Source organism: Heterodontus francisci, chromosome 47 (assembly GCF_036365525.1).
Source record: "Heterodontus francisci isolate sHetFra1 chromosome 47, sHetFra1.hap1, whole genome shotgun sequence".
Lineage (NCBI taxonomy): Eukaryota > Metazoa > Chordata > Chondrichthyes > Heterodontiformes > Heterodontidae > Heterodontus > Heterodontus francisci.
The window spans coordinates 1805033-1821600 of record NC_090417.1 but is presented as its reverse complement, the minus strand read 5'-3'; the positions used below and the strand labels follow the sequence as shown (position 1 = coordinate 1821600).

The following is a 16568-nucleotide window of genomic DNA, read 5'->3' as shown; positions in this document are numbered from 1 at the left end:
TGTCCAACTGGCCACACAAAGCCTTGTACGTTGGACATCATCGATGCTGAGTTTGGCAAAGACCTGCTTTAATTGTCCGCCAATTCCCCCAGTGGCTATTTTCCTTGGGTTTTTAAATCCTCTTGCATATGGTGATTGTTTACATATTGAATTTCATCACCAATACGACAGCAACTTACGTGTGCATCTATCTTTTCCCCACCCGAGTTACTGTCAGACACTCTTCTCATTTACTATATTCAGTGCCTAACTGTGATGGTGTTCACAGGTTGTACACCCAGAAAGTTGTGTTTCTCTGTTCAGTCGCTTAAGGCTCTGCTGTGGACTTTTGAATCCATTGGCCATTTCCCGACACATTGATTCCTGGGCACCAGCTCACATGTCCAACAACCTCTTCACAAAGCGCAGAATAATGTTACCTGCCCTTTCCATGCTTGTCTTTGCCTTTCAAATGAATCTGCAGAGAGGACTTTGCATGCAGAGGATTTCCTTTCAACTTAAAGTCCAGTGTCTAAAAGATTGATGAGAACTGATGACAATTTAAAAAGAAATTTCAACACAATTAGCAAATGGCCTCGAAAGGAGGCCGTCTCCCTCCCTTTGCAACTTTACGCTGCACACTCACCTTCCCTCCCTCTGCCTCTTTACACTACACACCCTCCCTCCCTGTGCCACCCTACAGTGCACACTCACCTTCCCTCCCTTTGCCACTTTACACTGCACACCCTTCCCGCCCTGTGCCACCCTACACTACACACCTCTTCCCTGTCTGCCACCTTACACATCCCTCCCTCCCTGTGCCACCCTACACTACACACCCTTCCCTCCGTCTGTCACCCTACACTACATACCCCTCCCTCCCTGTGCCACCCTACACTGCACACTCACCTTCCCTCCCTCTGCCTCTTTACACTGCACACCTCTCTCTCCCTGTGCCACCCTACACTGCACACCTCTCTCTCCCTGTGCCACCCACACTACACACCCCTCCCTCTGTCTGTCACCCTACACTACACACCTCTCCCTCCCTGTGCCACTCTACACACCCCTCCCTTCATCTGTCACCCTACACTACACACCTCTCCCTCCCTGTGCCACCCTACACTGCACACTCACCTTCCCTCCCTCTGCCACTTTACACTGCACACCTCTCCCTCCCTGTGCCACCCTACACTGCACACTCACCTTCCCTCCCTGTGCCATCCTACACTACACACCCCACCCTCCCTGTGCCATCCTACACTACACACCCCTCCCTCCCTGTGCCATCCTATACCACACACCCCTCCCTCCATCTGCCACCCTACACTACACACCCCTCCCTTCGTCTGTCACCCTACACTACACACCCCTCCCTCCCTGTGCCATCCTACACTACACACCCCTCCCTCTGTCTGCCACCCTACACTACATACCCCTCCCTCCGTCTGCCACCCTACACTACACACCCCTCCCTCCCTGTGCCATCCACTACACACCCCTCCCTTCGTCTGTCACCCTACACTACACACCCCTCCCTCCCTGTGCCACCCTACACTACACACCCCTCCCTCTGTCTGCCACCCTACACTACATACCCCTCCCTCCGTCTGCCACCCTACACTACACACCCCTCCCTCCCTGTGCCATCCTACACTACACACCCCTCCCTCCGTCTGGCACCCTACACTACATACCCCTCCCTCCGTGTCACCCTACACTACACACTCCTCCCTCCGTCTGCCACCCTACACTACACACCCCTCCCTCCGTCTGCCACCCTACACTACAGACCCCTCCCTCCGTCTGCCATCCTACACTACACACCCCTCCCTCCGTCTGGCACCCTACACTACATACCCCTCCCTCCGTGTCACCCTACACTACACATCCCTCCCTCCCTCTGCCACCCTACACTACACATCCCACCCTCCCTCTGCCAACCTACACCGCATACCTCTCCCTCTCTGTCCAACGCGACACTGTGCCTATTCTGTATCAGGCTGATCATCTCTAATGTGTAAAATGTCACTGCAAATGCAAGTTGTTATCATACATGATATCAAGAATCTCTCCGATATCTTCATCCTTTTTACACTGCCCAGATTTTTTCATATCCGTGCAAATGTCTCAGCTTTCAACCCTCAAACTAGCTGAGAACATCACATCAGTATTGTTTGTCCACTTGCCTCGTTCCACTTTACATTCTTCTCCTCTTCTGATAAGCTTGTTCTCTTCTTTTTCCCTGGCAAAATAAAAAAAAAAATCACAGTTCTGCGTAAGGGCTCGCCGGGCTAATGCCCTGGGGATACAGGTCCACATCCCATCACACCAGCTGGTGGAATTGAAATTCATTAGTCAATAAAAATCTGGAATTGAAAGCTATAGTCTCAGTCACGGTGCCATGAAACTATCGATTGTTGTAAAAAAAACCCCATCTGGTTCACTAATGTCCTTTTAGGGAAGGAAATCTGCCCTCCTTACCCGGTCTGGCCTACATGTGACTTCAGACCCACAGCAATGTGGTTGACTCTTAACGGCCCTCTGAAATGGTCGAGCAAGTCACTCAGTTGTCAAGGGCAATTAAGGATGGGCAATAAACGCTGTCCTTGCCAACGACACCCACATCCCAAGAATGAATAAAGAAGTAAAACTGTGAAGTGAAGATCTCGTCTAACACGATCAAATTTTTTGAAGAAGTAACAAGGAAGATTTTTTTTTTTAAATTCCTTTGTGGGATGTGGCTAGGCCAGCATTTATTGCCCATCCCGAATTGTCCTTGAACTGAGTGGCTTGCGAGGGCATAGAGTCAACCCATATTGCTGTGGGTCTGGAGTGACATGTAGGCCAGACCAGGTCAGGACAGCAGATTTCCTTCCCTAAAGGACATTAGTGAACCAGATGGGTTTTGACAACAATCGACAATGGCTTCATGGTCACCATTTGCCGTGGTGGGATTCGAACCCATGCCCCCAGAGCATCAGCCTGGGCTCTGGATGACGAGTCCAGTAACATTACCACTATGGCACGACATAGACTGATGAGGGTAGCGCTGTTGATGTGGTCTACATGGATTTTAGCAAGGTTTTTGACAAGATTCCACTTGGCAGACTGGTTAAAAAAATAAAAGCCCATGGGATCTACGGAAATGTACCAAGCTGGATGCAAAATTAGCTCAGCAGCGAGAAACAAAGGGTCATTGTTGATGGGTGTTTTTGCGACTGGAAGGCTGTTTCCAGTGGCATTCTGCAGGGCTCAGAACTGGGTCCCCTGTTTTTTGTGGTATATATTAACTATTTGGATGTAAATGTAGGGGACATGATCTAGAAGTTTTCAGACGACCAACAATTGGTCGTGTGGTAAACAGCGAGGAGGATAGCTGTAGGCTGCAGGAAGAAATCGATGGACTGGTCAGGTGGGCAGAAAAGTGGCAAATGGAATTCAACCTGGAGAAGTGTGAGGTCATGCACTTGGGGAGGTCAAACAAGACAAAGGAATACACGATTCATGGGAGAATACTGAGAGGAGTACAGGAAGTGAGGGACCTTGGAGTGAATGTCCACAGATCCCCGAAACAAGTCGATAAGATGGTTAAGAAGGCATATGGAATCCTTTCCTTTATTAGGCTAGGTATAGAATACAAGAGCAGGGAGGTTATGCTGGAATTGGTTAGGCCACAACTTGAGTACTGTGTGCAGTTCTGGTCACCTCATTACAGAAAGGATGTCATTGCACTAGAGAGGGCACAGAGGAGATTTCCGAGGATGTTGCCAGGACTGGAAAAATGCAGCTATGAGGAAAGATTGGATAGGCTGGGGTTGTTTTCCTTGGAACAGAGGAGGCTAAGGGAAGATTTGATTGAAATGGACAAAGTTGTGAGGGGCCTGGATCGAGTGGATGTGAGGTGAGCAGAGAGGTCAGTGACTAGGAGGCATAGATTTAAAGTGATTAGAGGGGAGATGAGGAAAATATTTTTCACCCAGAGGGTAGTGGGAGTCTGGAACTCACTGCGTGAAAGGATAAAAGGCCGAAACTCATATTAAAGGTGTCTGGATATGCATCTCAAGTGTCATAACCTGCAGGGCTACAGACCAAATGCTGGAGGGTGGGATTAGGCTGGATGGCTCGTTTCTCAGCCAGCGCAGACACAATGGGCCAAGTGGAGGTTTAGGGAGGGAATTCCAGAGCTTGGGACCCAGGCAGCTGATGGCACGACCACCAATGGGGGAGCGATTAGAATCAATGATGCAGAAGAGGCCAGAACTGGAGGAGCAGAGAGATCCCGAAGGCTTGTACAGCTGGAGGAGATGACAGAGATAGGGAGTGGCAAGGCCACGGAGGCATTTGAAAATAAGGATAAGGATTTTAAAATTGAGGCGCTGTTGGACGGAGAGTCGGGAAGGTCGGTGAGCGCAGAGATGATGGGTGAAAGAGCTTTGGAACAAGTTAAGGTATGGGCAGCAGAGGTTTGGATGCACACAAGAGAGAGAGCAATAGTTCTAGTGGGGACAAGGGGGTAATTTGGCAAATTAATAGCTACAGAAACATCATGATGAATTGTACACCAAAGGCCAAGACAGTTGGGAATTTGAAAGTGTGGGGCAAGTGACTTAAGAGAGAGCTTTTTCCAGATGTGGACACAGGAAGAAGTGGGGTGGAGAGGAGGAAAGAAATATGGGTAGAGAGCGATACGAGGAAATGATCAGATATTGTCTGATCAGTAATAGTAATGATTGAAATAGTGAGGCTATGTGAGATGACAAGATCGAGCAGGTGGCGGGAGAAGAATATGGGCAGGAGAATTTATATGGAGGAAAGGAAGGCAGTAAACTCAAAGAAGAGCGCACAAGAAAAAGTTGAGATGCAGGTTAAATCACAGACTGAGGCTGAGGAAAGCAGAGAAGATATCTCAGTGAGAAACTTGGTGTGATATTTGAGTGGACTGTACAGGGCAAGGATCTGAAATGAGAGGCGTGAGGGATAGGACACGGTGAGATGTTTAAAGGAGGCAGACCAAGGTGTGATTCAGAGATAAGAGGCAAGTGGCAAGAAGGCATGGCCAGATGGGGACAGGTCATTAAGGGGAAAGGGGGTCATCGGCCATGTTTCCATCAAGGCCATCATTGTCCACAATAAGCTCGTGGATGACGACGGCTTTATTCACAAGTGAACGCACATTTTGGAAATGCGGAGCAGGAGCAAAGGTAGACAATGTACTGGCCATTTTTTCCCCTGTTGAAGATCAAAAGTGGAAGGGTGAGCTACAAGAACAAATGTGGAGCACCTAAGGCAGGCTGGCAGGAACGGCGAGGCAGGCTTGTATCTGGTTATTGTCCTGAAATTGAATGCTGCCATTGGGAGGGAAGCTGATATGGAGTGACTGTAGCTGTCCTCTGCCGAGCTGCCTGAAGCTAATAATGGATGGTCTGGATAGTCAGGCTCCTCAGTCGCCTGACCCCCTCACCACCCCCTTCCCTCCGCCTGCTCACCTCTGAAGAGCACAGACACATGCAGACGGGAGCTCTCCGGCCTGAAGGCGGTCAGTCCACCCACACTGAGCATCTTCAGCAGTCGGCCCTCACTCGCTCCCCATCGCCCTCAGCCTCAGTCTTGGGGGGACGAAGCCCGCGAAGCTGCCTGCCTTCAGACCCTGCTGCCTCCCATTGGGCCCGAGCCACGTCCATGTCCCCGCTGCCTTCTCAGTCCGTCTGCCCCCCTGGAACATCAGCTCCTCACACACACAGACAGACAGAGTGAGAATGTGTAACAAAGGGAGTCACATGACAGCCGGCAACAATGGGCGTCACGTGATAATGGGGCAGAACCAATGCCACATCACAGTGGCAGACAATGGGTGTCACATGATAATGGGATCCAAGGCCACATGACAAGGCTGCAGAACCAAGGTCAAGGGGAATGGACTTTTAGTGCAACTTGTACAGCTTTCTGCCAGTGAGCCACAAGCCAGAGCAAGTCCCTGCACTGTATCTGCAGTCAACACTGCTGGAGAACTGGCAAGAAACCTCACATTAACTTTCCATTGCTTGTTTTACTGAGAAAGTGGAGTGAAAGAAGGCAGCCCAAAGGGGAAAGAGCAGAAGAGTTAACAAGCACATCAGAATGGCACACACTTGCTGCATACTGCGTTTGCCTATTCTCCAGATAAAGAGGCCAATGTTGGTTCTCGGCTGCAGTAGCTGGAAGCTCGGTCCAGTTTACTTGGGGAAAGCCAGAGAGGGTGAGGTTTCCACGCCAACGAAGCAACTTGCATTTGGACAGCGCTTCACAGCTCAGGGCGCAATTTTGAAGTGCGGTCATTGCTGTACAAAACGAGGCAGCTAATCTGTGCACAGCAAGATCCCACAAGCAGCAACGTAAATCTTTTGGGTTAGAAAGGGCAGATTTGCATCCCGGCAATGGTAAACCGTGCATATACCCGTGAATATGCAAGTTCTAGGTCATTACCACTTGCATAAAAGAGTTCTTCCTCACATCCCTTCCTGTATCTCCTGACCAAAACCTTAAATCTATGACCCCTAGTCCTTGGACCATCAGCTAATGGGAACTTATCTAAGACTGTCATAATCTTATACACCTCTATCAAATCATCCCCTAAATCTCTTTTGCTCCAAGGAGAACAAACCCCAGGTTCTCCAACCTAACCTTGGAGCTAAAATCCCCCATTCTGGTAAATCTCCTCTGCACCCTCTCAAGGACCCTCACATCCTTCCTGAAGTGTGGTGACCAGAACCGGACGCAATACTCCAGTTGGGGCCTAACCAGGTTCAGCATAACTTCCTTGCTTTTGTACTCAATAGCTCAATCCATGAAGTCTAAGATCCCACGTGATTCACTAACCACTCTCTCAATACGTCCTGCAGTGAAGGGTAGCACATATTGAACAGCTAGGTTGGAGCAAGAAAAAGAAAACAATGGACAACAGCCTGCTAATTTGAACATTTTACTTTCTTAAATTATCCGTGCGTTTCAGGAGTATAGAAGGAAGTGGTGGCAGTTTGGTCACTTGATTATTGCGGCAGTCAATAAAGCACAAAGTGAGAAAATCCTGGTCTTCAGTTGTTCCATCGTATTTTCTCCCAAGGTGAGTGAGGATTTCATACGCGTGTTGTTAATTAGCCACCACTTATTTAGCACGCTTCAACGCCAAACCACGTCAGCTAGCTGATCCATGAGACAATGCACCAGCATGGTGTGCTGACAAATCCAAGGTTTGTGTTGAGAGCGCCTTGCTGGCAGGGCAGGTACATCAACACATCCAGCCCTAGGAAGAGGTCATCACGTGAACATCTTGGGCTGCAGATGCTCCTTTAATGCCGGATGGTCCCTCACCAGATCGTGAGGTGCTCTGGATCTTTTGTCCTTCACCGTCCTTAAGGCTGGATTCTGCCGAAGCAGGGCCTCGCACACCTCCTGGTGACCCCTTTCTGCAGCCTATGGACAAAAGACATCCACCTTGAAAAGGCCGTTCTCTTATAATTGCATCAAAAGAATGGAGCGCGGCGGTTAATTTCACTTGTGAATGATGGGAGAATGGCATGCTTACAGATCAAACGGCACAATCCCCAAAGCAGTCGGCAATATAGACTGCTCCTCCACTAATCTTAGCCAAGATGCCTCCCACAGACTCTCCCAAACTGGTCCAAAGCTGAAGTCATTAAGACTCTTTACTTCAAGAGACGTTTTGAGAGCCTCCCCTCCATTTTGCTAGTCCCCTGGGTCACACAATTTCATCCGAGACTAGAATGGGGAGCAAGCCATTAGGCTTTCACCATCATCACACTCAGCAGGTCACTGCAAGGTGGTTTTGGAGCAAACTCCTCACTGGTAGGGGAGACGATGGCGGAGTGGTAATGTCGCTGAACTAGTAATCCAGAGGCCCGGGCTGATGCCCCGGAGACACAGGATTCAAATCCCACCACGGCAGCTGGGGGAATTTTAATTCAATTAATAAATTCAATTAATTAATAAAAATCTGGAATTGAAAGCAGTCATGGTGCCACGAAATGATCATCGACTGTTGCAAAAAAAACCCATCCGGTTCACTAATGTCCTTTAAGGTAGGAAATCTGCCATCTTTACCCGGTCTGGCCGACATGTGACTCCATGACCCACAGCAATGTGGTTGACTCTTAACTGCCCTCTGAAATGGCCCAGCAGGTCACTCAGTTCAAGGGCAATTAGGGATGGACAACAAATGCTGGCCACATCCCACGAAGGGATAAAAAAAAAATTACTCTTAGCATCTAGAGAGGAGTCCTTGCTGTAAGTTGGACCTCCCCACTGTAGAACAGTGTCTAATAGAACTGATTAAGAGACAGATTTAGGTGGAGCGTTTTGGGCCGCTGAAGGAGAGAGTGTGTGTGCAGCACGTGCCAGAGACAACTCTGTGCAGAAAACATCCAGAGCAAGATAAGGCAGCGAGGGGCTAACAAAAGGTATTCTTATCAAACTGGATTTAGGCCATCGATTCTTAGATGGAATTACATATCACCTGGCTTTAGTCAACCAGGGGAAGGGGGGCTTAACATGGAACTGACAAGACTTAGTGGAAAAGTACTGAGAGCGAGCGAAGCTCAACCAGAATATTGTAACGGCAATGAGGGCCTAGGCCAAGTCAATACTGCAGAACTGGGCAAAAACTGGTTTTAAACAAAGAGCGAATAACTGACTGCCATAAAGAAAAGAACTTGCATTTCTATAGCGTCTTTCAAGATCTCAGGATGTCCCAAAGCGCTTTACAGCCAATGAGATACTTTTGGTGTACGGTCACTGGTGTAGGAAACACGAGAGCCAATTTGCGCGCAGCAAGCTCCCACAAACAGCAGTGTGATAGTGACCGGATAATCTGTTTTTTTCAGTGATGTTGGTTGAGGGATAAAGATTGGCTCAGAGGCGAATGTGCTACTCAGTGAACCGCAGCTGACATTATGCTGACATCATATCCTGTGGCTAAAATTGGATGCATTATAGTCAAAATATAAATGTATAATGCAATAGAATCCGTGGACATAAATAAAACCAAAAAGGGCTGGAAATACTCAGCAGGTCTGGCAGCATCTGTGGAGAGAGAAGCAGAGTTAACGTTTCAGGTCACATCAGAACTGGCAAAGGTTAGCAATGTCATGGGTTTTAAGCAAATAAAGCGGGAGTGGGGCAAAAGAGAACAAAAGGGAAGGTGTTGATAGGACATAGGGTCACAGAGAATAACGGACAAGGAAGTCATGGGGAAAAGGCAAACAGTGTGTTAATGGTGTGGTGAAAGACAAAGCATTAGTGCAGAGAGGGTGTTAAATGACAGAATAATGAAAGCCCAAACCAAAAGCAAAACATGAAAAAAAAAGTGGGCAGGCACATGATAAAAAAGTGTAATGATGAAACAAACTAAAATAAAATGACATAAAAATAAAAATTAAAAATAAAAAAGGGGGCCAGTCATGCTCTGAAATGATTGAACTCATTGTTCATTCCATTAGGCTGTAGCATGCTGAATCGGTAAATGAGATGCTGTTCCTCGAACTTACATTGATGTTCACTGGAACACTGCAGCAATCCCAGGACAGAGATGTGGCCATGACAGTAGGGGGGGGGGTGCTGAAATGGCAAGAAGCTCAGGGTCATGTTTTCGGACTGAGCGGAGGTGTTCCACAAAGCGGTCACCCAATCTGCGTTTGGTCTCCATAATCTGTGGGCAGTTTGGAATGAAGGTCGAGTGCGGGGAGCTCGGGCCAATGGAATTATCTATTTACAAGTATGTAGACATATATCATTATATATCAGTACAAGCTAAGGCAGACGCAAAATCTTGTCTTTCTTAATGAAGTATTAAAGTAGCTGAAACGGGACTCTCAAACCTATTAATTAATGAGAAGACAGAGATCAGAATCTTACACATCCTCCAGCTCTGAAAGATCTCTGCACTCCTCCAAGTCTGACCTCTTGCGCCTCTCTGATTCTAATCGCCCCTCTATTGGTGGCCGTGCCTGCAGCTGCCTGGGCCCGAAGCTCTGGAATTCCCTCCCGAAACCTCTCCACTTTTCTACCTCTCTCTCCTCCTTTAAGACGCTCCCTCTTATGTCGCTTTATGTGGCTCAATGTCAAATTTTGTTTGATAATGCTGCTGTTTCGCGCCTTGCGATGTTCTACGATGTTGTTGTTGAGATGAGGAACCTGCTGTGCTCCATTTGGGAGGCGATGCAGTACCACCAAGTGGCCACAAAGAGAAATTCATCACCAAAGAGGAAAAGTTAAATTACATTTAAAGATTTCCTCTGGTCCCTAAGGCGTAAGTGACACCGTAAATCTGGCCGATGCTCCGATGAAATTGTAAAAGTGTTCTTTCAGAATCTGTTCCCATCTCTGCCAGGGATGCTGCATGGGACAGAAGGGAGGTACTGAACGACTTCTTAGAAACAAAGGACAAATGGACAGGCAGGAGAACAGGCGCTGAAATCATTGCCACATTACCTTGTGTAAAGGGGTCGCACCATCATCATCTGTGATTGCGGGGATGGCTCCGTAGGACAGTAACAAGTTGAGGATGGAGAGGTGGCCGCAGTAGGCAGCCCTGTGGAGAGGGGTTGCCCCTCCTTTAGTCTGAGCATTGCTGTTTGCACCCTTCCTCAGTAAATACTCACAGATCTCATAATCCCCTCGGCGACTGGCGTAGTGCTGTTTGAAATAAATGCAAAGATAACTAGTCAGGCCCACAAAAGCCAAACCTCCTTATTTGCCTTGTTCCTAAATCAGCAGACTTGTGCTGGGGTGCAGCCCTTCTGCCAGTTCTTCACAAGAATTGTACAGCACAAGGAGCAGGCCATTCGGCCCATCGTACCTGTGCCGGCTCTTTCAAAGACCTATCCAATTAGTCCCACACCCTTCCTCTTTCCCCAAAGCCCTGAGATCTTTTTCCATTTCAAGTATTTATCCCTTTTGGAAAGTTACTGTTGGGTCTGCGTCTCATAATTTTGAGCACCTCTAATAAATGCCTCTGTAATTAATCTGCTCTGCTCCAAGGAGAACAATGCCAACTTCTCCGACGATCCACATAACTGAAATCCCTCACCTCTGGTACCACTGTAATATATCTCCCCTGCACCCTCTCTCGAGCCTTGCCATCCTTCCTAAAGTGTGGTGTCGAAAACTGAACACAATACTCCAGTAGTAGCCAATGTTTTATAAAAGCTCACGAGAACTTCCTTGCTTTTGTGTACTCTGCCTCTGCAATAAAGTTCATGATACCCTGGTTTTTTTTTAAACAAGTCTCCTCAGCTTGTTACTTACCAATGCAGTGTAGCCCGACAGATCGGGTAAATTAGGGTCTGTTCCCTTCTCCAGAAATCTCTGCAGCCTGCTGAAGTCACCATTATTGGCAGCTGACCAGATGCCTACAGGAGGCAAACGAGATTGAGTCAGATAACTTGTCAATTATTTAATCAACACATCTTTCATCTTGAGTGCAAAATCCTCCCATTTTTTTCTCAAAGTTATTGATGCTTATTTTTGTCCTTTGGTGCCCAGCGCCCATTCATTCTTCCCCAGCCCTCAGAAAGCTGCTCTTTATTTTCATTACCATTTCTTTTCCCATCCTGGTTCCCTTTCTAATGGTTTTCCCCGTCCGACACTGTCCCGGACAGAAATGGAAGTCAAGTGATCAGCTCCCAAGCATCCAACTCTACTCAACTCTGACAATCAAAGAATCATACCAGAAGAATGCCATTCGACCCATCAGGCCTCTGCTGGCTCTTTGAAAGAGCTATCTAATCAAATCCCACTCCCCTGCTCTTCCCCCATAGCCCTGCTAATTTCTCCTTTTCAAGTACTGATCCAATTATTATCTTAATGTTACTATTCAATCTGCTTCCAACAATCTTTCAGCTGGTGCACCCCAGATCATAAAAACTCTGTGGAAAAACTTTCTCCTCACGTTGCCTTTGGTTCTTTGGCCAATTGTCTTAAATCTGTGTCCTCTGGCTACCGACCCTTGTGCCAGCGAAAACAATTTCTCCTTACTTCCTCAATCCTGATTTTGAACAGCTCTATCAAATCGCCACTTAACCTTCTCCGTGCTAAGAAGAACAATCCCAGCTTCTCCAGCCGAGAGTTACTGAACCCCAACTGATGCATCTATAACACACGCTGGCGAGTTCATTCAGCAAAGCCCACAGAGCAATCCTGGGATCTTCCTGGTCTGTGCAGCTCAGTTACTCACTGGATACGTTTACTGAGTCGCCTGTACACTTGCTACCGTCAACAGGGACGTCTACAGAAATATTTAAATGAAAGCATATTTAAAAGTAAGTGCATGCCCAGCATCAAGCGGTCAGCTGTGGCTCACTGGTAGCACTCTTGCCTATGACTCAGAGGATTGCAGGTTCAAACCCCACTCCAGAAAATTAAGCACAAAACCTAGGCTAACACATTCGTTGCTCAGGGACAATATTTCTCATGTTAATATATTCACTAGGACTCCATCTGCCCTGTCAGGTAGGTACTGTTTTGAAGAAGAGCAGGGGAGTTCGCCCCGGTGTCCTGGCGAGTATTTATCCCCCCCCCAACGAACATTTTCAAAAGTACTTCACTGTCCATGAAGCACTTTCGGGTATCCTAAGGTGGTGAAAGGCTCTAAATAAATGCAAGTTCATTCTTCTGTTCAACTTGCCTTAATAACATCACAGAATCATTCCAGCACAGAAGGCTGCCATTCGGCCACAAGTCTGCATTGGCTCTCAGAATGAACAATTCACTTAGTGCCATTCCCTGACCTTCTCCTTGTAACCCTACATGTTCTTCCTTTTTGAATAACAGTCTAATTCCCTTTTGAGTGCCTCGATTGAACCTGCCTCCACCACACTCTCAGGCAGTGCCCTCCAGATCCTAACCAATTGCTACGTTAAAAAGTTTTTCCTCATGTTGCCATTGCATCTTTTACTAATTACCTTAAATCTGTGCCCTCTCGTTCTCGATCCTTTCACGAGTGGGAACAGTTTCTCTCCATCTACCCTGTCCAGAGCCCTCATGATTTTGAATATCTCTATCAAATCTCCTCTCAGCCTTCTCTTCTGCAAGGAAAACAATCCCAGCTTCTCCAATCTATCTTCGTAAATGAAGTTCCTCATCCTTGGAACAATTCTCACAAATCTTTTCTGCACTCGCTCCACTGACTTCACATCTTTCCTAAAGTGTGGCACCAGAACTGGACGCAATACTCCAGTTGAGGCCAAACAATTGTTTTTATACAAGTGTAAATAACTTCCTTGCTTTTGTACTCTATGCCCCTATTAATAAAGCCTAGGATACTGTATGCTTTATTAACCACCCTCTCATCCTGTCCTGCCACCTTCAATGACTTACGCACATATACACCCAGATCCCTCTGCTCCTGCACTCCCCCCCTTTATGTTGTACCTTTTCTTTTATATTTTCCCTTCCTGTTCTTCTGACCAAAATGAACCACTTCACATTTCTCTGCATTGAACTTGTCTGTCACTTGTCTGCCCATTCCATCAACATGTCTATGTCCTTTTGAAGTTCCACACTATCCTTCCAAGTTTTGCATCATCTGCAAATTTTGAAATTGTGCCCTATCCACCAAGGTCTAAGTCATTAATTTTTATCAGGAGGAGCAAGGGTCCTGAAAAGATAAGATTCCCGCAGAAGAAAGTGCCTCTCATGAATGCAGTATGTGAAAGCATCAACATGCTGGCTCACTGAACCACTCCTAATAAAAACTTAAATGCCCCTGCACCTCTGTCAAAGTCCATCTCTTCCAGTGTTTGATGTACACTTCTCGGCACTGAGGAGTCATGAGAACAGCAGCTACAATCCAAACTATGGTTATCAAAGGCCATGATTCTTGTGTTGTTGTTGATGGGGGTATCCCGTCGACTGTTAAAAACCCAGCTGCAAGAGAGAACAGAGAGACAATTAACCGGAAGTTGGAAATTAAACTAAAGTTGGAACCAAAAATCTCTCATGGCCTGAGTTTGCATTCTGCGATATTAGTAACCAAGGCGTTCATGCATTTTGTTAAAATTCCATTGTCAGCTGTTTTAACTAAGTCATTTTTGTGGGAAACAGGGATTACACAAGAGCACATTAGATCAGAATTGAAATCTCTATCATTGGCCCACCAAGAGGTTTCAGGTTTGATCCTGATGATTAAGTTAGTGGTAGTAAGGATGTGGCAACTGGCCACAGACTCCTGGAATAGCACATGGCAGCTGGTTAGCAGCTAGACATGACCACCAGGCTCCAGGTCCCACTCTAGAGAGTGGCGAGAATGTGGAACCTGTGGCCACAGGGAGCAGTGGAGCCAAAAGATTAGATCCACGTAAGGGGAAGCTAGATAAGCAGATGAGGGAGAAAGAAAGTAAGTTATGCTGATAGGGTGAGATGATGAGGGGGGGTTGGAGGAGGCTCATATGGAACAGGAACACCAGCACAGGCCAGCTGCACCAAATTATATGCTACAACATTGCAAAACACAATTTTCAACCCATCAGATCGTTTTCTGGGGGTGGGGGGGGGGGGGTGAAACTGCTTGACACTTTTACCAAAATCTTTGGTATGAAAATCCCATTTTGCATTCACATCACCACTGTGCTGAAATTATTGACAGGAGGAATTTCACCCATTAACATTCAATGTTCAAAAATTTTGTTTCAAATTACAGTCCTTTAAAAACAGTGTTTGTCATGACCACTGGACATCTCAAGGAGCTTTACAGCCAATCAAATACTTTTGAAGTGCAGTCATTGTTGTAATGTGAAAAAAAAAGCTGCCAATTTGCACACAGCAAGCTCACACAAACAGCAACAAGACAATGACCAGATAATCTATTTATTTCTACTGTTGACTGAGGGATAAATGTTGGCCAGGACACCAGGAAGAACTGCCCTGCCCTTCAAAATAATGCCACAGTATCTTTTGTACCCACCTGAGCAGGCCGATCAGGCCCTCAGCTTAATGTCTCACCAAAAGACGGCAACTCCGACAGTGCTGCACTCCCTTAGTACTGCACTGGAATGTCAGCCTTGATTTTTGTGCTTGATCCCTGGAGTGGGACTTGAACCAGAACCTTATGACTCAGAGGTGGCCATTCATGGGGACAGACAGTACAGCATACTCGGCAGTGTACTTACCATCCTGTTGTTGCCTTTTGATGGCTACATGCAGTCATTTCTACTGTGGCCACCTCTGTCAATGGTGTCCAATGGACAGCACCTTGGCATAAGTGGGCTGTATTCAAAAATGTTGTCTTCTTTTTTTCTTTTTTGGGCCTCCTTATTTGATTCATTTGTTTGATATTCTCTATACCTAGTGCCACCAACATTTAATACCGAGCAATTTAGTTATCTCAGTCACAACACAATCTCAGTGCCTGGTTTGTTCCTACATCTCCTTTCTGTCTTTGGATTTCAAACTAGCTTACTAGCTTTGAACGGATGTTGGTCTCAAATACGATAAGATAAACAAGAGGGCGATTATCCCCTCACAGGGAAGGTAAATCTGTCATCTTTATTTGTCCCATTACCAATGCATGTTGCCATTTAATCACTGCCCGCTCCACAGTAGCAGGTCTCCCAAAAAGAACTGGCTAACCTCCAACCGGACAGCTGCTCAAATCCTTGAGCGTGTTATGAAATCAAAGGCTGGGAGGATCCGGCCTAGTTGCAGCAAACTGCATGCAACCACGGGAAACAATTTCAGGCAAACCCTGCTGGAGTCAGCATTTCCGACAGCACAGACCCTTGGGGTAACAGATGCTTCAGTTCTTCGTGAATTCTTAATGCAAACACCCAACTCACCTCTTCACCAAAGCCAAGAATAGAACACGGTGCAACTGACAAGGCAAATCGATACAACGCAGCCTGGCAGCCAATCAGAGAGCCCAGGGGGCGGGACCTGAATGTATCCAAATGAAAGCGTTCAGGAACCAATCGGGGACGCGGGGACTCAAGATCCGCCCACAGGTTTCCCAGTGCTTGCTGACTTCTTTTTAAAAGCTCCAACTTGTCTTCGTTTTCAACAATCACCACAAGTTAATGCAAATTCACCAGAAATTACTTTTGCATTGATTGCATATTGACGTAAATATAGACACTGCTTTAGGATTTAATGCTACCTCTACCACCGAGAGGGTCAAGAGCTGCCATATCATGAAATAAAGGAAGACTTGCATTCATAAAGTGCCTTGCATGACCACTGGACTTTCCAAAGCTCTTTGGAGCTAATGAAGTATTTTTGAAGTGCAGTTGTAAATATAGGAAACGTAGCAGCCAATTTGCAAACAGCAAACTCCTACAAATAGCACTGTGATAATGGCCAGATTTTTGTGATGTTGATTGAGGCCTACCGGAGAACACTTGGCATCAGGTGGCAGGACCGTATCTCCAACACAGAAGTCCTCGAGGCAGCCAACATCCCCAGCTTATACACACTACTGAGTCAGCAGCGCCTGAGATGGCTTGGCCATGTGAGCCGCATGGAAGATGGCAGGATCCCCAAAGACACATTGTACAGCGAGCTCGCCACTGGTATCAGACCTACCGGCCGTCCATGTCTCCGCT

General features: G+C 46.9%; 2 protein-coding genes across 3 annotated transcripts in view; both read right to left on the bottom strand.

Moving 5' to 3' along the window:
• Positions 1–489, bottom strand: part of LOC137357112 (myoferlin-like) — a 138015-nt gene extending 137526 nt beyond the window's left edge. The window contains 1 exon segment of the mRNA XM_068023148.1: positions 420–489. The gene's annotated coding sequence lies outside the window, so the exon portion shown is untranslated.
• A 1676-nt stretch (positions 490–2165) lies between these two features.
• Positions 2166–15894, bottom strand: ankrd39 (ankyrin repeat domain 39). Of its 2 annotated transcripts, none has more exons than XM_068023465.1 (5): positions 15807–15894; positions 13745–13899; positions 11281–11384; positions 10465–10668; positions 2166–2224 (listed from the first exon to the last, which is right to left on the bottom strand). In XM_068023465.1, the coding sequence occupies exons 2-5, from the start codon at positions 13845–13847 to the stop codon at positions 2180–2182; spliced, it is 456 nt and encodes a 151-aa protein (XP_067879566.1). In that variant the 5' UTR covers positions 13848–13899; positions 15807–15894; the 3' UTR covers positions 2166–2179. The 2 variants fall into 2 exon arrangements, with proteins under 2 accessions (XP_067879566.1, XP_067879565.1); XM_068023464.1 differs by lacking the exon at positions 2166–2224 and adding an exon at positions 6947–7431.
• Positions 15895–16568: the final 674 nt, after the last annotated feature.